Source organism: Orcinus orca, chromosome 8 (assembly GCF_937001465.1).
Source record: "Orcinus orca chromosome 8, mOrcOrc1.1, whole genome shotgun sequence".
Classification (NCBI taxonomy): Eukaryota; Metazoa; Chordata; class Mammalia; order Artiodactyla; family Delphinidae; genus Orcinus; species Orcinus orca.
This window is the reverse complement of record NC_064566.1, coordinates 90,855,140-90,880,343: the sequence shown is the minus strand read 5'-3', so window position 1 is coordinate 90,880,343 and position 25,204 is coordinate 90,855,140. Positions and strand designations below refer to the sequence as shown.

General features: G+C 39.0%; 1 protein-coding gene across 11 annotated transcripts in view; it reads left to right on the top strand.

The window, feature by feature from the left end:
* Window positions 1-25,204, top strand: part of USP28 (ubiquitin specific peptidase 28) — a 56,960-nt gene that overhangs the window by 11,282 nt on the left and 20,474 nt on the right. For 3 of the 11 annotated variants that reach the window (XM_033434562.2, XM_033434561.2, XM_033434560.2), the window contains 11 exons: window positions 325-417; window positions 2,140-2,217; window positions 3,221-3,353; window positions 10,509-10,614; window positions 11,531-11,690; window positions 17,026-17,112; window positions 17,820-17,957; window positions 18,898-18,971; window positions 20,505-20,584; window positions 21,846-21,994; window positions 23,736-23,863. In XM_033434562.2, coding sequence (XP_033290453.1) covers window positions 2,149-2,217; window positions 3,221-3,353; window positions 10,509-10,614; window positions 11,531-11,690; window positions 17,026-17,112; window positions 17,820-17,957; window positions 18,898-18,971; window positions 20,505-20,584; window positions 21,846-21,994; window positions 23,736-23,863 — 1,124 coding nt within the window. In that variant the 5' untranslated portion in view covers window positions 325-417; window positions 2,140-2,148. Of the gene's footprint in view, window positions 1-324; window positions 418-2,139; window positions 2,218-3,220; window positions 3,354-10,508; window positions 10,615-11,530; window positions 11,691-17,025; window positions 17,113-17,819; window positions 17,958-18,897; window positions 18,972-20,504; window positions 20,585-21,845; window positions 21,995-22,261; window positions 22,338-23,735; window positions 23,864-25,204 lie in introns of those variants that run through there. The other 8 variants (XM_033434558.2, XM_033434565.1, XM_033434563.1 and 5 more) reach the window with 4 other exon arrangements.

The following is a 25,204-nucleotide window of genomic DNA, read 5'->3' as shown; positions in this document are numbered from 1 at the left end:
ATGAAGGACTTCGTCACACTTCACTGTTATGAAGGCATTTAAGTGGCAGCCGTTTTTGTCTTTGGTGGTGCATAAAATAATGGTGCTTTTTATAACTGATGGCACCTTAGATTCTGTCCATTATAGTGTTTACCTCTCTACTTCCTGATGATAGCTTATTTGGAACTGATTGTACTACTAAGTAATCAAAATTGTGATTATATAAGGGCAGCTAAAATAGGAAACTTGTTAAGATGCAGAGATCAAGGTCAAAATATAAGAATAAAATGTTTGCATTGTTTTGCATTAAATAGGTATTCTTGCCTGTTTTCTTTGTTTTCTCAGATACAGCATGGCATAGAGGTTAGAGTGCAGACTCTGGAGTCAGGCAGCCTGGGGTCAAATCCCAGCTCCACCCCTTACTAGCAATAACTTTGTGTAAGTTACTTAACATCTCTATGCCTCAGTTTTCTGTCAAATGGGCGCAGTGTCTATCTCACAGGTTTGTTATGAGGGTTAAATGAGTTAATACATATGAAGTGTTTTGAACAGCACCCGGCTAAAAGTAGGCAGTGGGTGTGAGTTATTATTTTAACTGGGATTGTCTTCTGTGACTCCTGCATCAGTTGGTACACAGAGTAATTTGAGGTGAAGATGTGATTGTCTATCCCACTCTTATCTTCTTGGTTCCAGTTCAGGGCTGATATGCTACCCATTTCCTCTTCCTTTTATTCCACCCTTTTTTGGGTACATTGATTTGGATTTTTTAGAAAATTGGTTATGATTGACCTATATAGATTCACACACTTAACACAATACGATCAGTGGAATTAGAATTTGTTTGGAAACAAACTTTTTAATACTTTATTTTTCTAAAAATCATATGCTGTGTTTTCAGTGTTTTCCAAGGTTAAATCTGGATACCTCTTAGTGTGAGAGTCACTCTAGCAGTGCCCAGGCGGTGACTGCCTTTGACAGACTCACAGCCTCCAGGGCTGCTGGGCTCAGCAGAGTAGGGTTCCATTTCTAGCCTATGACGATGATCTGTGACTAGAACAGAAAGACTGTTGATGCTTTTCCAAGGACTGTACAGGGGTGTTTCAGTTCGTTATTTCTAGTGGTGTGCTGCTTGAGTGTTGCATTGGGCCCTCAGCTGTTGAAGAACAGAGGATACTGTTTCTGTTACAGCTGGCAGTGAACTAGACTGCCTACTGCCTCTTGGAGACATAGTACTAACTGAAAGACAGTTAATGGTCAAGCATCAAGTATTGAATTGGGGCTTCATTCTAGTACAATGTTAAGAATAAATTAGATTTCTTCTCGCTGGATTAAATTTGAGCTATTTCGTTTTCAGTATTCATCTGTAAGATCACTGTGTCTTCACTTGGGCCAGCCAATTGTTTAAACTGTTGAAAAGCTTACTTGTAAATAGGTGTTTTGTGTTAACTTGTCTGTGTTAACTTGTCAGTTGAAGACTTTAAGGCTGAAAAGGGTTATAAACTGATCTTGTAGCTGGAAGTTAATAAAAAAGGTTTTTCCATGATTCAGATTAATGAAGAGAAAACATTCCATACTTTATTCCCTCTGCAATTGTATTTATAATTCAGAAAATTCTAGCTTTATCTATACATTTTTTTAAGCAATCAAACCTAAAGTTTCAAATGTAACATTGGTTGTATCGTTTGTTAATTACATGATTGGAAACTTAATGTCAGTGAAAAATGACACACACAAATGGCATGTGCAGTGAAGCTTAAAATAGCACATCTTCACATCCATGCAAATTCCCTGGACTCCTCATAATGACCTACTTACGTACTGCTCACAGAGAGAAACCTGAGGCACTTGAAGCATCCATTAAAGCTGGAATATTACATTTAAATGTTTTATGTATTTGTAGTTTTGCTATTTACTCATGTTTCGTCCACAAATGCCAAAAGCATTTTGCATGATTAAGCTTTTAAAAGAGCAATACATTTGGCATTTCAGAATGTGTCTGACAGTCAAGTACCTTGTTCCTTGGAGCGTGTTGGTTTTTTAAAGTAAACAATGCAAGTCTCAAGCCTGTTTACCCAAGATGCTGGTGTCTATTCTTTAAACGTGTCCAGGTTTACTTTCCGATTGACACGTGTGTGTGTTCTTTCTGTTTCTCAAATACAGAGCTGCCAAATGCTGTTAAATCAGCTGAGGGAGATCACAGGCATTCAGGACCCTTCTTTTCTTCACGAAGCTCTGAAGGTTAGTCTCAAGGCCTCTATTCAACAGGTTTTAAAGCTGTTGTTCATATCATAGTTATGTCAGTTCAAGCTATATTTATGCCAAGATGAATGTGCATATGTATAGGACGGAAGTTCTAAAGGTCAAATGACCCAGTATCTTCAACATGTAAATTATAAGAGCAGGAAAAAGTTGAGGAGGGGAGAGACTCATAGTGCGGGGGGAAACCTCCAGAGATTTAAGGTACCTATCAACTAACTGCACCATATGGACCTTTTGTGGATCCTGATTCGAACTAAGAAGTATTTGAGTCAGGGAAATTTGAACTGGTTATTTGTGTGAGGATAGCATTATGGGTTATATTTTTTTAAAAAGATACATTCTGAAATGTTGACTGATGAGATGATAAGACACTTAGAGTTTGCTTCAGAATATCTGGGGGAGGAGAGGCAGAATAGGTAAAATAAGACTGACCAGGGCTCGGTAATTATCGAAGCTGAGTGATGGACACATGGGGTTCAATTATACATTCCCTCTCCTGTTGTGTATGTTAGATTTTTTCCTAAGAAAAGTTTAAAAAGTTAAAATGAAATAGAAGTGTGGTCATCATTCATCACTATAGAATATGATAACTGTTTGGCACCTTTACCATAGGGGCTGACTTCACTTAGAATCTCTGTGTTAATCGCCAGCCCCCTTCTTGATACATCATGCCGTAATTCTGTGAAATCAGGCGGCACAGTATCCAAAGCAGTGAGATTTCATTCTCGTTTGCATGTTGTGGGAAATCAGAGCATGGCAACTCCCTTCCTGTAACTAGGAGTTTAATGGCAGTGCTTTAAGCATAATAGACCTACTATCCTCCACTGTACTCTGTTTCCTCCTTTATACCCTAGAATTATGCCTAGACTTACTCAGTATGTCACCAGGGTAGTAAGAGTTATAACCCCCAGACTAACTTGCTGCTTATTTTAAATGCTGTGATGCTTTACTTTTGACATTTCTATTTTTTTCCTCCCCTCAGGCCAGTAATGGTGACATCACCCAGGCAGTCAGCCTTCTCACTGATGAAAGAGTTAAAGAGCCCAGCCAGGAGACTGCTGCTACAGAACCATCTGAAGTAGCGGGCAGTGCTGCCAACAAAGAAGAATTAGCAAGTAGGTATATCCTGGCTTGGTCCCGCTCTGAACTAGTGGAGAGTAAGAGATGAGTTTACGTGAGTGTCCTTTCCATCACATCAACCCTTCGGAAATAGTAGTAATAATGACTAATTACTGAGCCATTACTAGGCGCCAGGCACAATTCTCAGCGCTTAAATGGTTCCATTCATTCAGCACTTATTTAATGAACCCCTATTATGTGCCAAGCACTCTTTTAGGCACTGGAGATGAACAAAAGAAACAGGAATTGCTGCCCTGTGAGAGATGAGGCCATTGAGGGAACAAATGGGAGGCAGATCTTGCAGAGCCTTCATAGCTGCTTGGCATTTACTCTGACTTAAGAGGACTAGCCATTGGAGAGTTTGGTGCAGAGGAATGCTGTAAACGGGTTTCCTTTGGCTAAAGATCGTTCTGGCTGCTCTGTTGAGAACAGAATGTGTGGGAGGGAATAGCGAGCGTGGGGCAGAGCAGGGAGCCCAGGATGACTCAGGAAGCTATTGCAGATGAAGGCGGTGTGGGCCAGGATGCAGTAGTGGAAGGGTGACAAGTGCTTGCTCTACAGGATTTGCTTACAAAGGATCTGAGAGTTGTGAAAGAGAGAGGGGTTAAAGATGACTCCAGGTTTGTTTCCTAAGGAGCTGAAAGGATGGAGCTGCACTTAACTGACGTGGGAATAATTGCAGATGGAGCAGATTTGGGGTGGAAAATGAGGAGATCGGTTTTGGCAATATTAAGTTTGAGATGCCTGTTAGACATCCAGGTGGAATATCAAAAAGGCAGTGGAGGTCCAATTGTGCAGTTCAAGGAAGAGATCTGGGCTGGAGGTGGATAAAACCTGGAATCATAAACCTGTAAATGGTACTTAAAGTTATGAGAAGGGATGAGCTCTCCAAGGGAGTGGGTATAGAAAACAGGAAAGGTTCAGTGACTCAGCAGTAGATCTTCCAGTGTTGAGATGTCTGGGCAGGGGGCAGGGGAGTAGGAGGAAGACCAGGAGAGTGGTGCTGTGGAGGCCAAAGAGGCTTCCAGGAGGAGGGATCTATCAGCTGCGCAAGGTGGTGTTAATGGATATTTGAGCCGTTGGCAATTTTGAACTATTCTGAATAATGCTGCTGTGAATATTCTTGTATATGTCTTTCGGTGCACGTAGTGACTTTTTCAATCCACATTTTTCTTTTCTAGACACATCCATGTTGGTTGTACCTGTAGTTATTTCTTTTGACTGATGTGTAGTATTTCTTGGTCTGAATATACAACAGAATTGATATATTTGTTGATTGACTTTGGGGTTGTTTTGAATTTTTTTTGCTGTTGTAAACAAGGCTGCTGTGAGCTTTTTTGATTTATGTTTCTTGTGCATGTATGCAAGAGTTTCTTTAGTGTATATGCCTAGCAGTGTAATTGGTGAGTATTAAGATGTGCTCATCTTCAACTTAGTAGCTATTATTAGTGACATTATTTTCCAAAGTGATTTTTTAAAAAAATATTCATTTATTTGGTTGTGCCGTGTCTCAGTCGCGGCATGTAGGCTCCCTAGTTGCAGCCCGTGGGCTCCTTTAGTTGCGGCAGGCGGGCTCCTTAGTTGTGACATGCAGCCTCTTAGTTGCGGCATGCATGTGGGATCTGTTTCCCTGGCCGGGGATCGAACCTGGGCCACCTGCATTGGGAGTGCGGAGTCTTAGCCACTGTGCCACCAGGGAAGTCCCCAAAGTGATTTTTTTTACATATTTATACTCCCACTAACAGGGTTTGAGAGTAACTCTTGCTCTCAAATTTGTTAGATTGTAAAATTGTTGCCTGTCTTTTTGATATGAAATGATAATCTTGTTTTTAATTAGAATTTTTAAAAATTAAATAATGAGATTGAACATCTTTTCCCTTTTGACTATTCATGTTTCCTCATGTGAAGTTTCTTTTCGTGTCTTCTGCTGGTTTGTCTGTTTGTTTGCCTCTTTTTATTGATTCTTGATATTCTTATTGATAATGACCTTATATTCTTGATATTAACCCATTTTTCTGGACTTGGGTGTTGCAGATATCTTCTCCTTATTGATGACTTGTGTTTTTACACTATGGTGACGAACTAACAAATAGCTTTCATTTATTAATCTTCTGCTATGGTTTGTGTTTTTTGTTTAAGAACTCCTATACTGTGAAGTTATAGGATATTCTGTTATATTTTCTTCTAAAATTGTAGTGTTTTGCTTTTCACATTTAAATCTTTAATTCATCTGAAATGGATTATCTTGGTAAGGCATAAGATAGAAACATAGTTCGATCCACCCCCTCACTTCCTCCAGCTATTCAGTTGGTTCAGGACCTTTTATTGAAGAGGCTATACTTACCCACTGATTTACAGTATTAGCTCTGTGTTATATCAGAAATTCATATTTTCCATTCTATTTCATTGAGTATCTGTTTTTAATTCTTTGGGATATATACCTAGGAGTGGAATTGCTAGGTCATATAACAATTCTGTGTTTAACTTAAAAAAAAAATTCTAAAACAGGACTCTTTTTTCATAACTGCAACAATATTATCACACCTAAAAATTCATAACAATTTCTTAATCTCATCAAATACCAGTGTAGAAATTTCCCTGATTGTCTCACTAACAATATGTTTGTAATTGGTTTGTGAGAATAATGATCCACATAAAATGAAAACATTAAAGTATGTTTGAAATGTTTTTTAAGATCCCTTTTATCTATATAGTCCCCCTCTCTTTTTTTCTTGCAGTTTAATGTTTGAAGAAATAAAGTCCTTTGTTTCAGGATTTTATTTGACAGGATTTGCATGATACCACATGATTGCATTCCTGTGGTATCCTTTAGTGGATTTTTATGTCCTGTCTTTCCTATTAATTTAGATGCTTATCTGGCATGACAAAGTCATAGGTAGTGTTGTGTGTATTTCTTCTATTTTGTTGTATCAAGAAGGAAATAATGTCTGGTCCCCGTCTTTTTGTGTTGTTAAAATTGTTAGTGTGTTCAGATTGTTAGTTTGATTAATTTATCATAAAATTCCCCACCTAGTATTATTTATTATTGCTTAGTATTATTTATTATTTATTATTATTTATTATTTATTATTTATTATTTATTATTGCTTAGATTCTTTATTGGAGATTTCAAAATGGTAGTATTTTATCTATTTATCTATTTATCTATTTATCTATTTTATCTATTTTATCTATTTTATCTATCATTACTTAATAATTTATTAGTTGGAATTTATTAGTTGGAATTAGTTGGAATTTATTAGTTGGAATTTATAATTTATTAGTTGGAATTCTTTTTTTTGCTTAGTATTTTTGCTTAGTATTTTTTGCTTAGTATTTTTTGCTTAGTATTTTTTTTGCTTAGTATTATTTATTATTTATTATTGCTTAGATTCTTTATTGGAGATTTCAAAATGGTAGTATTTTATCTATCATTACTTAATAATTTATTAGTTGGAATTCTTTTTTTTAAATTATAGTTAAAAAACACATTAACATAAAATTTACATTTTAATCTTTAAAAAAATTTTTTCATCATGGATATTTTGGGGGGGCATCAATTTTAATTAATTAATTTATTTATTTATTGGCCACACCACGTGTCATGCTGGGTCTTAGTTCCCTGAGCAGGGATTGAACCCTGCCCGCTTCAGTGGAAGCAGAGTCTTAACCACTGGACTGCTAGGGAAGTCCCACATTTTAACCATTTTTAAGTGTACAGTTCAGTAGTGTTAAGTATATTCATATTATTGTATAAAAGATCTCTAGAACTTTTTCATCTTATAAATCTGAAACTTTATTCCCATTAAACAACCCTTTTCCCCCTTCCCACCCCCAGTAACAGCCTTCTACTTTCTGTTTCTGTGAATCTGACTACCTTAGGGACCTCATATAAGTGGAATCATACAGGATTTATTTTTTTGTGACGAGCTTATTTCACCTAACATAATGTCCTCAGTGTTCATCCATGCAATGGCATGTGACAGGATTTCCTTTTTTTTTTCTTTTCAGTTTTTTTAATTATGGTAAAATACACATCACATAAAAGTTACTGTCATAACCATCTTTAAGTTCAGTGGTATTATGTACATTCATGTCATTGTGCAACCATCACCACCATTCATCTCCAGAACTCTTTTTTTGTCTTGCAGGACTGAAACTCTCTACCCATTAAACAGTAACTCCCCATTACCCCGTCCCCCAGCTCCTAGCAACCACCATTCTACTTTCTGTTTTCTATGATTTTGACTACTCTAAGTACCTTATATAAGTGGAATCATACAGTATTTGTTCTTTAGTAGCTGGCTTATTTCACTTAACATAATGTCTTCAAAGTTCGTTCAGATTGTAGCACGTTAGAATTTCCTTCCTATTTAAGGTTGAATAATATTCCATTGTATGTATATACCAAATTTTGTTTATCCATTTATCCATCAATGGATATTTGGGTTGCGTCCACCTCTTGGCTTTTGTGAATAGTGCCATTTGAACGTGGACGTGCAAGAAGCTCTTTGAGACCCTGGTTTTTCATTTTGGATATATCCCCTGAAGTGAGGTTGCTCGATGACATGGTAGTTCCACTTTTAATTTTTTAAAAAGTGTGGGAACCTCCACACTGTTTCCCGTAGCATTTGCACTATTTTATAATCCTGCCAACAGTGCAAAAGGGTTCCAATTTCTCCACATCCTCGCCAATACTTGTTATTTTCTGGGTTTTGTTTTTCTGATAGCCATTCTAATGGATGTGAGGCATTATCACATAGTGGTTTTAATTTGCATTTTCTCTGATGATTAGTGACATTGAGCATGTTTTCATATGTCTGTTATCCATATTATATCATCTTTGGAGAAATGTCTCTTCAAGCCTTGTGCCCATTTTAAAATCAGATTAGTTGATTTTTTGTTGTTGTTTATATACTCTGGATATTAACCCTTTATCAGATACATGATTGGCAATTATTTTCTCCTATTCCGTAGGTTGCCTTTTGACTCTGTTGATTGTGTCCTTTCATGCTTTAAAGTTTTTAAGTTTGATTTAGTCCCATTTGTTGATTTTTGTTTTTGTTTGTTGGTGCTTTTGGTGTCATATCCAAGAAATCAATGTCATGAAACTTTTTATGTTTAACTTTTTGGAGAACTGCCAGCCTCCATTCTTCTAACTTCCACAACAGCTGCACCATTTTACATTCCCACCAGCACTACACAGGGTTCTAACTTCTCTACATCTCCACCAACATTTGTTATTTAGCCATCCAAGTGGGTGTGAAATGATAATCTCATTGTGGCTTTGATTTGCATTTCCTTAATGACTAATGATGTGGAGCATCTTTTCGGGTGCTTATTGGCCATTTGTGTATCTTCTTTGGTGAAATGTCTAATGAAATGCTTCTCCTATTTTTAAAGTTGGGCTGTTTGTCTTTTTATTATTCAGTTGCAGGAGTTTATGCAGTCTGTATATAGGTTCCTTACTAGATACATGATTTGCAAAATTTTTCTTTCATTCTGTGGGCTGTCTTTTCACTATCCTGATGGTGTCCTTTGAAGCCCAAAGATTTTTATTTGACGATGTCAGATTTACCAATCTTTTCTTTCACTGCTTGTGCTTTGATTGCCATCTCGAAGATGCCATTGTCTAATCCAAGGTCATGAAGTTATACCTGTTTACTTCTAAGAGTTTTGTAGTTTTAGCTCTTATCTTGAGGGCTTGATCCACTTTTGAGTTCATTTTTGTAAATGATGTGAAGGAGGGGTTAAAAGCCACTCTTTCCCTATTGAATTGTCTTGGTACCTGTGTTGAAAATCAGTTGGCTATAACTGTGAGGTTTATTCCTGGACTGTCAGTTCAGTCCCACTCATTCTGTCCCATCGATCCATATGTTAGTTCTTATGCCAGTAGCACAAGGTCTTGATTTTTTGTTTTGTGTTCTTTGTGGTTTTTTTCTTTATAAATTAAGTATTTCATTGCTCACATATAGAAATTCATTCAACTTTTGTTCATTGATCTTTTATCTAACCATCTCTTTTTTTTTTTTTTTAACATCTTTATTGGAGTATAATTGCTTTACAATGGTGTTAACCATCTCTTATTAATTATAACTGTTTTCTATAGATTATTTTGGGTTTCTCGTAGGTGATCATTATCTGTGAATTATGACAGATTTGTTTCTTATTTTGCAATCTTTATTATGTATTATATGCAATCTTTATTTTATTTTGTTATCACACTGCCTGGAACTTTCAGAACCATGGTGAATAAAAGCCCTCAACAACAGACATCTTTGTCTTAGTCTTGGTTTTAAAGGAAATGCATGTAACATTTCACGATTAAGTGTAAAGTTTGCTGTGGGCTTTCCATGGATATTCTTTCTCAGTCTAAAAATATTCTTTTCTCTTCCTACTTGGCTTGGAGTTTTTATTCCTTAATGGAGGTTGAATGTTATAAAATACTTTTTCTGTATCTATTGAGATGATCATTTTTTCCTTTAACTGTTAAGATAGTGGATTTTCCTGGTCTATTTTCAAACATTAACTCAGTATTTCCTTCCTACAGTGAATTCAGCTTGGTCTTAATATATAATCTCTTTTGGTGTGTTAGCAGGATTCTGTTTGCTTTTGTTCAGGCTCTTTGCATCTGTGATCATGCGTGAGTTTGTCATTTTTCCTCTCTCTTACTGTTGTTGATTGGTTTGTGATATACCAAGGTGTTATGCTGACTTCGTAAAATGAGTTGAGGAGTATATCCTCTGTTCTCTAGAATAGTTTGTGTGAGATTGAAAATATCCATTCTTTGAATGTTCAACTTTTAGCTGATAGTTTACAATGGTAAGTAAAGAGACTATTTAACCTACAGGTACGGGATATATTTCTGACTCTGTGAAGTAAGGCTGCAAAAGGGGGTATTTGACTCATTGCATTTTAGCAGCTTGTTATTACTGTACTGTTAGCTAATCATAAGGTTACTGTGTAGCTGTAAGTTATTCATTTGATTCTAGCATAGAGTAATAAAGTTGTTTTTACACAGAAGAGCCATTGTATTGAGAGTTAGGGAGTGTATCTAATTTTGTGAGTGCTTTTACCTTTTTTCCTACAATACAAACAGAAAGGCAATGTTTCCTGCATGTAGACTAATTAAATTTCTATTTATCTTACAGAAGTAATAGACCTTACTCATGATAACAAAGATGATCTTCAGGCCGCCATTGCTTTAAGTCTGCTGGAGTCCCCCAAAATTCAAGCTGATGGAAGAGATCTTAACAGGTTATTGATTTAATTTATAGTCTTTGCTCTGCACATTAGTGTGTAGATCAAAGGCAGTATCTCTTTGAAACAGTTCTGCCAAGCTTCTTTAATTGCACCTAAATGAAATTTCTTTTATGAGAAAGTTTAAATTCACATTCGCTTACTTACTCTTTGGTTCACTTTTGAAGAAGCTAAATATGATAAGGGTCTTATTGCAGCCTGTGGTCTTTGAGTAGAAGCCTGCAAGGTTTTGTAGTTCACATTTGCTCGTGGGGAAAAGCTGTCTAGGGCAAATATCTGATAAATATGTATTCTCTTTATTAACTTTGAGCCTTTGTAAACTTTGAATGTTTTGTTGTTGGCTATTGAAAATGAAAGTTATCACTCAGCTCCCCTAGGACTAGGAGGATATATGTTTTGAATTGGTACTGATTTGGTGATTGTCTGGTATTGTTCACAGATATCCAGTTCCATTGGTGCCCAATCAGTTTCCAGACATGTTTATCCCCTCATACTGCCAGGTTGTTTCTTTCAGGGAAACATAGGGCCATGGTTTGTGTGCTAAGCAATTTCAAGGCTCTCATCTTTAGCAGAGTGTCTCTCTTGCCTCTTTCAGTGCCTCTTATCTCAATAAGGCACTATTGTTGAAATGTAAAACTTTTAATATGGGAGCCATAAATAGTCTTGAGTCTCAACTCAGTTCCATCAGGGCCCTTGTTAGTAATAATCTCTGTTATGGCAGGATTAACAACTTGATGTTTAAACCTTTTCACTTATGTTGCAACCTTATAGTTATTATATAGCCAGTGGTTACCCAGTAAATAGTTTATCTGGCATTTTGAGTTACCTGTGAAAGCTTACCTACATCCTCCATATAGTATATTGTTGTTTAACTCTTTTCTTTTTTGATGTGTGATATGTTGGCACAATATAGGATGCACGAGGCAACCTCTGCAGAAACTAAGCGCTCAAAGAGAAAACGCTGTGAAGTCTGGGGAGAAAATCCCAATCCCAATGACTGGAGGCGAGTTGATGGTTGGCCCGTTGGGCTGAAAAATGTTGGCAATACATGTTGGTTTAGTGCTGTTATTCAGGTATGGTATTAAGAGACAGCTGTGTCTTCTGGAAACGATTTTGTAATTTATTAAACTGAAATGTGAGAAACATAGCTTTAAAAAAAAGGAAACAGATAAATAAAAATGGAGGGTTTTCCCCATGGCATTATTGTGTTTTGGTTGCTTTCTTGTGTTTTTGACCTAGATGCTCTTGTGTCTAACTTGGTCAGTACTGAAAACAGAATATTCTGTGGTTATAAATAGGTTGAGGAGGTGTTTTGGTGAATGCTGTATTACAGCAGAGCAAGAGCTAATAAGGAGAAATCAGTCTTTGGGAGGCTATCATAAATGACCGGGCAGGAAGGAGATGATGGTGGCCTGGAACAGAGAAGTGGCATAAGCCATGGAAGGGAGGAGTCAAAGCATTCACGAGGTATTTAGGAGATCAGATCTATAGGATTTGATAAGCAACCGGGTAGGGATACGTGCAGGAGGGGCTGAGAAAGACGGCAAGTTTCTAGCTTGAGGTACCAGGTGGACGATAGTGCCATTTAACACTGGAGGAGGAATAATTTGCGTGAGTGTTAAACGGGGGATTTCAGTTCGTTTTATACATGCTGAGTTTGAGGGTCCACGTGGAGATACCGTGTAGGCAGTTATCTATGTGAATCTGTTGTTCAGTAAAAAGATCTGGGCTGCAGATATAGTTCTGGGAATCAGTAGCATGTAGATGGTGATAAAGCCAAGCTAGAGGATGAATTCCCCTGGGGAGCGTGCTGCCTCTTAAGCTTAACGTGGCTGCAGTGTAGCACTTGATCCCGCCCTGCCAGCTTCTCCTTCACAGTACTTGACACCGACCCAGCTGCTTAGCCAAAAATGGAATCCTCCGTTTACACACATAAAATCCATGGGTTCCTTCAGCTTACTCTGTGCCTGGACTGTTTTAGCACTGGGGAAACAGCAGTGGATAAAACAAAGCCCTCACTCCCATGGAGTTTACTTGGAAAAGAGTGGGACCGACAGGAAACAAAATATATATCAGATGGCGGTAAGTGCTATAAAGATGAATGAATGGGGGCAAGAGGGGCTAGAAAGGGTTCAGCTAGAGAAGGAAGGGGTGCTGTTTATATAGGGGGGTTACGTATGGCCTTTCTGCTGAGGTGGGCATCTGAGTAGAGGCCTGACTTAGGCGAGGGAATGAGCCATGTAGTTCCATGAAGAATGTTTCATATAATTATATAGAGGACACTGCAGACAGGGAACAGCAAGTTCAGAGACTCAGGTCAGGAGCTGAGAAATAGGGAGAAGGCTGGAATTGAGTGACCGAGGAGGGGGAACAGACGGCTGTGAGTGCAGGGAGGTGGTGGAGGCGGGGCGGGGGAGGGGGAGCGTGGGGTCACGATGAGGGTTCAGGAATCACGTGAGGTGGGAAAGTATTGGAAGGTTTGGAGCAGACAAGTGCTGCGATCCTACTTCCATTTTAAGAGGCTCACTGGCCTCTGCATTGAGAATAGGATGTAGGAAGGTCTTGGGGAATGAGGGACACGAGTCAGTTCTTTCCTTTTGAGAGAGAGGGAGAGATTGAGATTGAGACCGAGACCCTTCCCTGGATTCACTTCCCTCCTGTGAGAGATGGTGAAAGGAGCGAGCCTATGGAGGGGATGACTGAGAAGGGCTTCTGAGAAAGCATGGGAGGACAGGACAGAGAGCAGGGCGTGTGGGGAGGGCTTGGCCTCCGACAGCAAGAGGGCAAGAGGGTAACGGGAGAGGACAAGGAGGAAATGATGACTGCCAGTTAAAGTGGAAATAGTTCCTAGTAGTCGTTTTTTCCTCTGAAATAAGCAGCCATTTTTTGAGGCAGAGTGCAAGAGTGACAGAATCAGGTTTTAAAGGGAGTGGAAGTTTAAATGGTTGTTGTAAACAGCGGGAAACCAGTTGGCGCCAGAATACAGTGGTAGGATTTCTGAAAATGTGAAGGTCTCCTTGAGGTTGTAGACCTTAAATGTATAGTGGTATCCACATGTCCTGTTTGATCGGGACTTCTTCTCTTAGCAGTTCTCCAGAACGCTTAAGTGGAAAATTAAATTCATTTAAGTTGGAGGATTTGCTGGGTATGATGAAAGGACAAAAGAGCAGTTTGAGGGACTTCCCTGGTGGCACAGCGCAGTGGATGAGACTCCGCGCTCCCAAAGCAGGGGGTCCGGGTTCAATCCCTGGTCTGGGGAACTAGATCCTACATGCAAGCTGCAACTAGGAGTTCGCATACCATAGCTAAGGAGCCTGCATGCTGCAACTAAGACCTAGTGCAACCAAATAAATAAATACATAAATAAATAAAAACTAAGAGATTGTTTCAAAAAAAAAAGAGCAGTTTGAGAATTTAGTGAAAGATGGGTAGAGACCACGGAATCAAAGCTGGGGAGAGGGAAAAATGAAGACAGGAAGGGAGGACAGGAAAGAGGTCTGTTTGCTTGGGTTCCTGATGACGTCAAAGCACAGGTGTCTTGTGGGTCATTGAACAAATGAGCCAGAAGACAGGTTATGGTTCAAGAGGAGGTTTTTCTGAATTTGTGATCTGAGAAGCGGCAGTGTTTCTGGTATTGACATATCCTGGGTATGTAGAGATGGAGTGGAGGAATAGGTCATGAGACATAAGATGCTCATGGGAGCCGGGGGGGTCCCTCGGCTGAACAAAAGTACCTGTGTTCCCTCAGAAAATGTGAATTGGACTCCTGCTGTGTGCCTAGCACTGTTCTAAGCCCTTGAGATATAGGAGTGAACCAAACCAAGACAGAGACTTGCCCTTAGGGATTTAGATTCTTGTGAGGCAAGGCAGACAAGGAACAATAAATAGAAAATAAATAGTTGAAATAGGAATCAATAAATAGTTGAAAAACTAACTAGTTAACTACATAGATGTTTATATAGTATGTTAAACTCTGGTCAGTGTGATAGAAAAGAGAGCAGGGTATGGGAGATTGGAATTGCCGCAGGAGGGACGGGAGCAGGTTCCAACATAAACTACGATGTTAGGTTAGGCCGTGTGAGGGGATGAGATTGGAGCAGTTGCCCTGGACGCAGCAGGCGAGGGAGTGAGCCAGGCAACTGTCGGGGGAGAGCATTCCATGTAGAAGGGGAAGCGCCAAACAATGGCCACAGGGTGGGAGTGAGCTTGGCGTGTTCACAGGACATCAGAGTCCCGAGTGGCAGGAATGCTAGGAGCGGAGGCAAGGATCACTGGAGGTGGGGTTGGAGAGGTAACTTGTCTTTTGCTCTGAGTGAGATGGGGAGTCATGAGGGTTCTGAGCAGAGGAGTAATGGACTCTGACTCGAGTTTTAAAAGGCTCCCTCGGGCCACTGTGAGGAGAGCAGAATGGAGGGGGCGCGGATACAAGTGGAGAGACCTATGAAGGGGGCCGCTGCGGTCATCACTGAGAGGCCGTGCTGCCCTGGACCAGGCTGGTAGCCGTGGAAATAGAGAAGAGGTTGGAATCTTGATTTATTCCCAAGGCAGAGCTGACAGGATGTCCTGTGGGTTGGGTACTGACCAAAGTCACCGAGTAAGGATGGCAGACTTGGGATGGCAGAGCTCTCACCATATGACAGTCTTCAGCGAATCAGGTGCTTTATTTTGGTTACATTAGAAAGATAGTTAGAAGGAGCTGTGTGGAGAGTGGGCTGATACAGAGGAGGTTCTAGAGCCAGGGAGACGATGTGCCGTGATCCAGGTGAGCAGTGATGGGAGTTTGATTAGAGCAGGTGATAGGGACTGATAGAGAGGAGGTGGTTATGAATAAAATAGCGCCCCAGAGGCAGAGTGCAAGGGACGTCTTACTGGATGTAAATGGTTGATAAAGGGAAAGGAGTCAACGATTATTCTGAAGTTCTAAACTTTGATGCCTGGAGGAGGAGGATGTAATTAGTGATACAGAGACTACAGGAGAAGAAGCAGATGTTGGAGGATCAAGTTGATATTGGTTTGGGAAATGAGTAACATCAGCTCACACTGTTGTAGTTTTTAAGAATAATGGCATCTTTGGGAAAAGCCAGATTTTGGTGAAGGTGAGGAAGTGGAGTGAAGGAACTTGAGAACGTAAGGCCATTTTTCTCAAGGTAGAACAGAAGTGCTGGAACATGTTACGGGATAGTCAGCCGAGTAGGGATGAAACCAGGAGGAATGGAGATGCGCTAGGTAGACATGGGAGGTGGGAAGAGAAGAGATGGGGCTGCTTGTAGAGCTGAGCATCCCAGCCCCGGCTGCAGATAGAACTTTGGTATCACATCCTAACCCGACTTAAGTTCCCAGTCCAGGTGTACATTCCTCCTATCGGCTGAATCCCGGTAGAGCTTGTCGTGGAGTGGGGGAAGTCGGAGGCTTATAGTCCACCCAGGATGCTGCTTCAAGAGTTCCAGTCTGTGGGCTGGAGGGCTTTTCATCTGAGGATTATGTTGGGATGAGGAGTTATATTCATACAAGAGGTTTTTTTTTTTTTTTTATTTGCTGTACGCAGGCCTCTCACCGTTGTGGCCTCTCCCGTTGCGGAGCACAGGCTCCGGACGCGCAGGCTCAGCGGCCATGGCTCACGGGCCCAGCTGCTCTGCGTCATGTGGGATCTTCCCGGACCGGGGCACAAACCCGTGTCCCCTGCATCGGCAGGGGGACTCCCAACCACTGCGCCACCAGGGAAGCCCATACAAGAGATTTTTTAAAACATTAACTTTCAAAAGATATTCGTAGTTGGAAAAATGTATGATTTACAAACAGTAAAAAGGAATTCCTTTCCCTGATCCTGCCAGCCAGAGATATCTGTTAAAATTTCTTAAAATACAGTATTTAAGGCAAAGAGTGGAGAATAGTAAAGCTTTAGAAAGAAATGTTTCAAATCCCTGTTCTATTAAGTCCCCATTGTACCCATCGCCCGTCATACCACCCCCTTCACACAGATACAACCACAGGTGTATGTAACCCTAAACAGTGTATCATGTTGTTTTATATGATTAAACTTCTTATGAACAATGTAATACTCTCATCTGTGTTGATACATGTAGCTCTTGATCACTCATTTTTACTGTGTAGTTGTCCTTTTATGAAAACATTGTTTCTATGGTATTATTTTAATGACTATATAATAATCCGTTATACAGATGTACTATAGTTTATTTAATCTTTTCCTGCTAGCCATTAGGTTTTTTCTAGTTTTTTCCTAAAAAGGATTAACATTCTTTTGGCGAAATTTTTATGTGTAGCCATTATTATTTCCTTAGACATAGTAGAATTACTAGGTTGACAGTTATACATACTTTTAAGGTAAAAAATATTTTTTTGCTGCAGTTATTTTGAAAGAAAGGCTATTAATCCATTTCTTTATTTCAGTCTCTGTTTCAATTGCCTGAATTCCGAAGACTTGTCCTCAGCTATAGCCTACCACAGAACGTACTTGAAAATTGTCCAAGTCACACGGTAAATTGGTGTCAAGGAATCTTCACTGTTGTTTAGTCCCATTCTTCCCAAAGGCCTTTTAATTTTGGTTAAAGCTGGTTCCTGTGATGCTCTTTGGCTTGTGCAACATTTGTTTTCATTTCCAAATGGCTCTTTTTCTTTCTTTGTGACAAGAAATAATGTAAAGTTAAGCAGGAATAAAATTAGGAAAACAGTTCTAAGAAAGGGGCAGGTCACCCTGATGGCCTCAGCTTTTCTGCCTCTGGGTGGGAGATTTAGAAATCCCTGTCTGTCTGCGCCTTCTTCAGGCTCCTTTAGTCGCTTGCGCTGAGGGATGCAGAGTGGATGACATGATGCCCGGAGGCCTGGGCCTTCTTAGAAGTCTTTAGTCCATTCTTGCCAAAGGATATAGCCTCCTGCTGAGATCTAACCCTTCCCAGGATTTCCCTTGGTGATGCCTTTCCCAAAAGGAGGGATGGCAGCGGTTTTAGAAAATAAACACTTTTGCTTTCTGACATTATTCTCTCTCTGGCTTCTACATAGATATTCTCGAGTTTAGGGCAGTCCCCTACACAGACTTTATCAGAGTACCTATAACAGTTTGAGACCTGATTCCAATCTAGAACTTTGTAAATATAAATTAGAGATTGTTGACCACTTTTTTCTTTATGTGTTCAAATTTTCCAAATATGAGGTTATAAGAGTACACATCGCTATCTTTCCTGCAGGAAAAGAGAAATATCGTGTTTATGCAGGAGCTTCAGTATTTGTTTGCTCTGATGATGGGATCAAATCGCAAGTTTGTAGACCCTTCAGCAGCCCTGGACCTCTTAAAGGGAGCATTCCGATCGCCTGAGGAGCAGCAGGTACAGGAAGCCCATAGTCCTCGTTCTTTTTCTCGACTCTGGAGTTTGCAATGATGCCTTGTTACTACTACTGTGATGTTGCCTTGTTTCAGCTGTGTAATAAGCTACGAACGTGACTATGCAGGACTCCGGGTGCCTGCTTTTGCCCTTTGTAATGCCTAAGGAACAAGTAAAAAAAAGTGTGTGCATGTACGTGTTGTGTGGGGGAGGCTGGCTGTTTTAAAGGAAAGAAGAAAAAATAGTAGAGAGAATAGAATTTTCCAGGGGCTGTTGAAGTAGAAAGGAGGAGATTGGAAAATATCTCAGTAAATCATGGCAGAGGGTCACCGAGAAAAGGAAAGTCTGTCCTTTGTCTGCACCTTTGTCTTGGGATGGCCCAAATAGAAATTCTATTTTTAAAACGATCTAAACCTGAGTTCAGTAGCTTTTCTGAGCAGTCTTTCTCTTCTAGACTCTAGTACGTTCCTTTCCCTACCTCTTATTCAGATCAAAGCTATCACTATTAGAGCAGCTTCTTCTTCATAAAATTACTTTTTTTATCTATTTGTCTAAAGGTCCTGCAGTTCTACAAAATTCTCAAAACATTTCATAAAGGTTTCCTTTCTCCATTCAGATCTCATATTGTTCTAGAGAACTTCAGTCTGTTCTTTGGACCTTTTTTTCAAGGCCTAACTGGAAGATTTTGTTAGTTTGTTACAAATAGATGTGGCTGGAAGGGGTAGTGTTCCCATTTCCTTCTAATCAGAAATCGCCCAATGGGTCTTGTGTGTTGTCTGCAGCAGCTGGGTTCCAATGTTCCTTGTATCTTCACGATATTTGGACCTGAAAAAGAAGTCCTTTGTAGTAATAGAATCTTAATCATTGGTGGGATAAGGGCATATTTTCATTTCCCTAAGTATACTGTTGGGTCTAACTCATGCAATTTGTGCGTCTGTTACAGCAAGATGTGAGTGAATTCACACACAAGCTCCTGGATTGGCTAGAGGACGCATTCCAGCTAGCTGTTAATGTTAAGTGAGTGTTGAGGATTTGTTTGTACATCCTTCCTACTCACAGCGGGCCAGTGAGAATTATGATTTGGGGGGAAATTATTCTTCTCAAGTAGAAATTGCTGATTTTTACCAAACCCTGTGGGGTAACCACTCATATTTGTCATTGTTTATCCCCCTTGCCCTTGGTTTTCCCCCTATAGATAATCATATTAATCTGTAACTTTTTTTTCTAAAAGGGTCATAACTATTAACTTTTTAAAAGTCATCACCTGTGCTGTAAAAGTATTGAAAGATAGAAATCAATCCTTGATGTGAGAATGGAGGTATAATATGAATACATTGAATTTAATTATTTCAGTCACTGACAGAAGTAAAATTCAAAGCAAAGAATATAAATAGCCCTTGCCAAATACAGATGCAGAGATACTTGCTTCCTAAGTTTTTTTTTAAAACTCATAAAACAGCTTTCCAAATAGCATCTTACATAGTTAATTTAAGATAGGCTTATAGAAATAGGCTGTTTTCGTTCCATCTCTATTGTGCCACCAGGAAAACATTTTCATATTCATTTGGAAAACTGAACAAGAGGGTTCATTCTTACCTTTATATGACTTCTATACCTTATATATTTCTGTCACTGGATATAGATGTATATATTGAATGTACACACACACATGTATTTGCATGTATGACTCCCCTGTTAGACTTGCAGTTCTGTAAGGCCAGGGATCATGCCTGTATTGCCTTTGTGTCTCCAGAATTTGGTACAGTGCTGGGTATATACTTGTTTAATGAGGGGTTTTTTTGTTTTTTAATTTTCTTTAACATCTTTATTGGAGTATAATGGCTTTACAATGGTGTGTTAGTTTCTGCTTTATAACAAAGTGAATCAGCTATACATATACATATATCCCCATATCGCCTCCCTCTTGCGTCTCCCTCCCACCCTCCCTATCCCACCCCTCTAGGTGGTCGCAAAGCACCGAGCTGATCTCCCTGTGCTATGCGGCTGCTTCCCACTAGCTATTTTGGTAGTATATATAAGTCCATGCCACTCTGTCACTTCGTCCCAGCTTACCCTTCCCCCTCCCCGTGTCCTCAAGTCCATTCTCTACATCTGCATCTTTATTCCTGTCCTGCCCCTAGGTTCTTGAGAACCATTTTATTTTTTTCTTTAGATTCCATATATAATGTGTTACCATATGGTATTTGTTTTTCTCTTTCTGACTTGCTTCACTGTATGACAGACTCTAGGTCCATCCACCTCACTACAAATAACTCAATTTCATTTCTTTTTATGGGTGAGTAATATTCCATTGTATATATGTGTCACATCTTCTTTATCCATTCATCTGTCGATGGAAACTTAGGTTGCTTCCATGCCCTGGCTATTCAATGAGTTTTTGAACTGAACTAATCCGTTACTTATTTTAGAGCATACTTAGATCTTTGAGGGTTGATGAAAATGTATTATTTTTGCTTTTGAATGCTGGTTTGGCTTAATGTGTTGCTTATCTGATCCAAATGATACAGAATTGTTTCCTTGTTTTAAAAGCAGCAATCCCAGGAACAAATCTGAAAATCCAATGGTGCAGCTATTCTACGGTACTTTCCTCACTGAAGGGATTCATGAAGGTAAATTCTCTGCTCTAAATGTTAATTCTAGACTTGTGACCACATCTGTATTACTGTGAAATGGCTTGCGAGTCAGACAAATGCAGGTCTGAATACTGGTTCTGCCTCTTAGTATGTGTGTGATCGTGGACAAATTACATGAGATCCTGGATCCTCAGTCTCTTCATCTGTAAAATGGGCAATGTTCGTCTCAGAGTTGCTATATTGAATTGTGTAATATTTGCACAGCCTAAATCTGGTATTAATGTCAGACACACACTGATGTTAATCAGTTTTCTCTGTTGTTTTATCTAATCTCAAGGTTTCATTGAGTCAGGCTGCCAAAAGTGTGTCTACTGTAGGGGCTTATCTGAGCTGCATGTTGGACACATGGCCAATCATTCTCCATCTAACACCTGTCTTCTTTTACCTCTCTGATAGGCTTTGTAAAACAGTCTAATCCAGGGACTTCCCTGGTGGTCCAGAGGTTAAGACTCTGTGCTCCCACTGCAGGGGACATCGGTTCAATCCCTGGTCAGGGAACTAAGATTCTGCATGCCATGCCGTGTGGCCAAAAAAAAAAAATCCAATCCACCGTCACTCCCAAAAAACAGCATTTCTTGATATCACATAACTAGTCAAGTGTTCAAACGCCCAATTCGTTTTACAATTTCATGTGTATATAAATATATAATTTTACATATGTAAAAATAAATACACTTCCCCATATGTATACTTTTTTACAGTTTGTTTTAATCAGGATGCAAATGTGGTTCATTTATGATTGGTCTTTTAAGTTCTTTTCAAAATCTGCAGACTGTCCCTTCCCTCCATTCTTTCTTCCTTGAAATACATTTTTTAAGAAATTAGGTTGTTTGTTCTCTTATATTCTCTACAGTCTAAAATTTTGCTGCTTGCGTATCTGTGATATAGTTTAACATGTTCCTCTTTGCTCCTCTTTTTGTAACTTGATAGTTGGATCTAGAGTTTGACCAGATTCAGGTAAGGCTTTTTAATTAGTCAAGACTAACTCACAGGTGGTGGGACAGTCTTTGACCAGGAGGCATAGTTGGTTGTCTTTCTTTTTGTGATGTTAGCAGTTGTTAATGATCTATGCCTGGATCCGCTGGTTCATTAGAGGTAGCCATCCCGGCTAAGTATACTTGTAACCAGTTCTCAGCAAGTTGCTGAATTAAGAAGATACTGTCTGTGTGGTGCCAGGAAAAAAGCTTTCGATAGCAGTAGTGATGTCTTTTAAAAAGCAATCTGTTTCTTTGCCTAGGGAAGCCCTTTTGTAACAATGAGACCTTCGGCCAGTATCCCCTTCAGGTAAATGGTTATCGCAACTTAGACGAATGTTTGGAAGGGGCCATGGTGGAGGGTGACATTGAGCTGCTTCCTTCCGATCATTCAGTGAAATATGGACAAGAGGTGAGTTGGATATTTTTATTTGCTTTGCCAAGACAAAGCCAGTTAAATAGGACTGAGCTTTTGGGCAAACTGTTTTCACATCACGTATTAAATAACTTTACACTAACAGGACTTGAACTAGTCTGAAGTCTCTCATGAGTTGATAAGAGTTAGTGAGTCTTAGTGTTTGATGAATAAATTCTTGTATGAATTTGAGTTAATCGTATAAAGGTTGTATGCTGCTTCTGACGTTTTAAGTATGATCAAGTTTCTCTCTTTCTGTTGAAGCCTACCTGTACCTGAGTAGGGAGAACCACTGCCTCCATATTTTCGGAGGGTAAAAGTACAGTGATTAACTCCTATGGTATGCCATTTAGAATATTTTCCCTATTATAGTGTTTACTTTTCTCAGTTGTAAATTCTGCCTTTGCTTTAAAATTTTTTAAATGTAAGATTCATTTATTTATTTTTGTGGGTTGGAAAGAAAGGGGGAATTACAAGCAAGGGTAATTAATATTTCAAAGTTCCCGTTAAGAATTAGTTACATTGTAGCATAATTGCCAACACCACACAGCTTGCATTATTCTCCTTTCATCATACATTTTGAACAGAATTGTGCCTTATATGAGTCCAACTCAGTAATTACTTATAAGAGAAAGAAAATCTTTCTTGAATTAAATAGGGAGCCTGACTTGAGCCTTGTTAAAAGTGTATTAGCTATAGAGCAGTGTTGGAACTGGGAGAGAGCTGCTGCCTCCCTAGCTTTCCAAGGAAAGTATTAATTCCTGATTGGGAGGCATATCATCTGTGCCATCTGTGCAGAGCTGATGCTTGCTCTCACAAAAGGCAAGGAGTGTTCATTAGCGACTTAGACCTCTGGAGACCTCTATTCAAGAATGGGACCTCTCTATTAAAAAAAAAAAGAAAATTGTGCATATTTAGGTATAGCTCTGAGGTGGCCAGACAGGCTGTCTGGATTCACCTCATGCTGACAAGGGTATGTGGAGGGAATATAGCTATTTGCATCTTTGGTAAAGGGAACATTTTAAAGCTGTTCATACAGACCTCTGGCATACAGGTGAATTGAACAGAAATGCCTTTCCGGGTTTAGCTTCTTCCTCATCTACTATCAGTGACAGTTGAGATCTTCTTTATATTTTAGTGCTTTCTGTTCTTGAAACTCAAGGCAACATTATAGGTTGATTTGACTAAGTCCTTTGTGAGATCTGTAAATTCTTGGAATCCAGAGATTTTCTCAGAAACTTCAGAACTCATAATCATGAAGCTATTTCAAGTTTCCTTTTTAGAAATAAAGGGGATTCAAATTATGGTTAATAGACTGTAAATAAATAGTATATAGTATATGTACACATATTAATCTTTCTGGACAATTTCTAATTCTTTGGTTAGGCTAGCCATTTTCTCCAGGTTTTAAACCTCTTGAATACTGATGGTGCAGTGAATGTTGTGTAGATTCTTGGTGAAGTTCACATATTTAAGGGTCGTCATATCTGAGGATGATAGTTGAGTTAAAATGTTGTTCACTGGCTTGTAAATTTGGAGTCTTGAGAAGTGTTTAACCATATTCTCTAAGAAGGCATGATTCTAAGTGGTCATTTTACTGTTTGGAGTAAATAAAAAAAGAACTCTAGTATGAGTTTGATTACCAAAGGAAGAAAGTCTGGTGAGGGATAGTTTAAATCTGGCTGTTGCTATTTCCTAAAATTAACTTTTCTCTCCCGCATTTCTACGCCTGACATAGCGATGGTTTACAAAACTACCTCCAGTGTTGACCTTTGAACTCTCAAGATTTGAGTTCAATCAGTCCCTTGGTCAGCCAGAGAAAATTCACAATAAACTGGAATTTCCTCAGATCATTTATATGGACAGGTGAGTTCTGTGGTTGATTGTCTTCTTAATGTGTTGTAGCAGTAGAAGTGAGCATATACTAAGTGTATTATACATAGGACTCACCTGCAGCTCTTGATAATATACATATTTGGATTCAGTGGATCTAGGTTGCGACCTAAGAGTTTGCATTTCTAAGAAGCTCTCAGGGCAATGCTGTTTGATGCTTCTGATCTCTGGACCACAATTTGAGTAGCTAGGCTTCAGGTGAAAGCCCTGCTGTCTGGTGAACAGTATCTGGAGTAGCTGCTGTGTATTTCTTTCTCATTTAATACTGTTTGTATTCCTGAAAAAAGAAAAAAATCCTAGACAGACTTACATTATAGAATTTTAATCTTCTTAAAGTCTGTTTTATTGACATATAGTTTACATACAAAGAAATGTTACCATTCTTAGGTGTACAGCTGATGAATTTCAACGAATGCATACAGCCAAGTAATACCACCATCACTCGGAAGGTGATATAGATATAGAACATTTCCATCACCCAGAAGGTTCCCTCGTGCCCCTTTGCAGTCAGTCCCTTCCCTCCACCTTCAGGCAACCACTTGTTTTCTGGCCCTGTACTTTTGTCATTTTTAGAATGTCATAATTAGGGACATTAATATTCAGTATGAGCCCTCTTGTGGCCATCATCTTTCACTTAGAATAATGTATTTGGAATTCATCCATGTTGTTGCATATATCAGTGATTTCTTTCTTAATGTTATTGAGTAGTATTACATTGTATGGAGGTACCACAATATTTTTTCCATCAACTAGTTGATGGACATTTCAGATGTATCCAGTTTTAGGCAATTATGAATAAAGCTGCTGTGAACTTTCACATAGAAGTCTTGGTGTGGTTTTTAGTGCTTCTGGGTAAAATACCTGGGAGTGAGATTGCTGTTGTATGAAAAGTATATTTTTAACTTTATAAGAAATTACCAAGCTGTTTTCTAAAGTGGCTGTACAGTTTTGCGTTCCTATCAGCAGTGTATAAGAGTTACATTTGCTCCAAATCCTCAACAATACTTGGAATTATCGGTCTTTTAAGTTTTAGCCATTCTCTTGGGTTTGTAGGATTTTATTTTTCTTTTGATTTATAGTTCCCTGATAACTAACAATGTTGACCCTATTTTCATGTGCTTAATTAATGGTCATTTGTATATTTTCTTAGGTGAAGTGTCTGTTCATATCTTTTGTCCACTTTTTAATTTGGTTGGTTGTGTTCATACTGAGTTGTAAGAGTTCTTTATATATTTTAGATACAAATCCAAATATTTTCTAACTCTACTTGTCTCTTCCATTTCTTTACTGGTATTTTTAGAAGAGTAGGGGTTT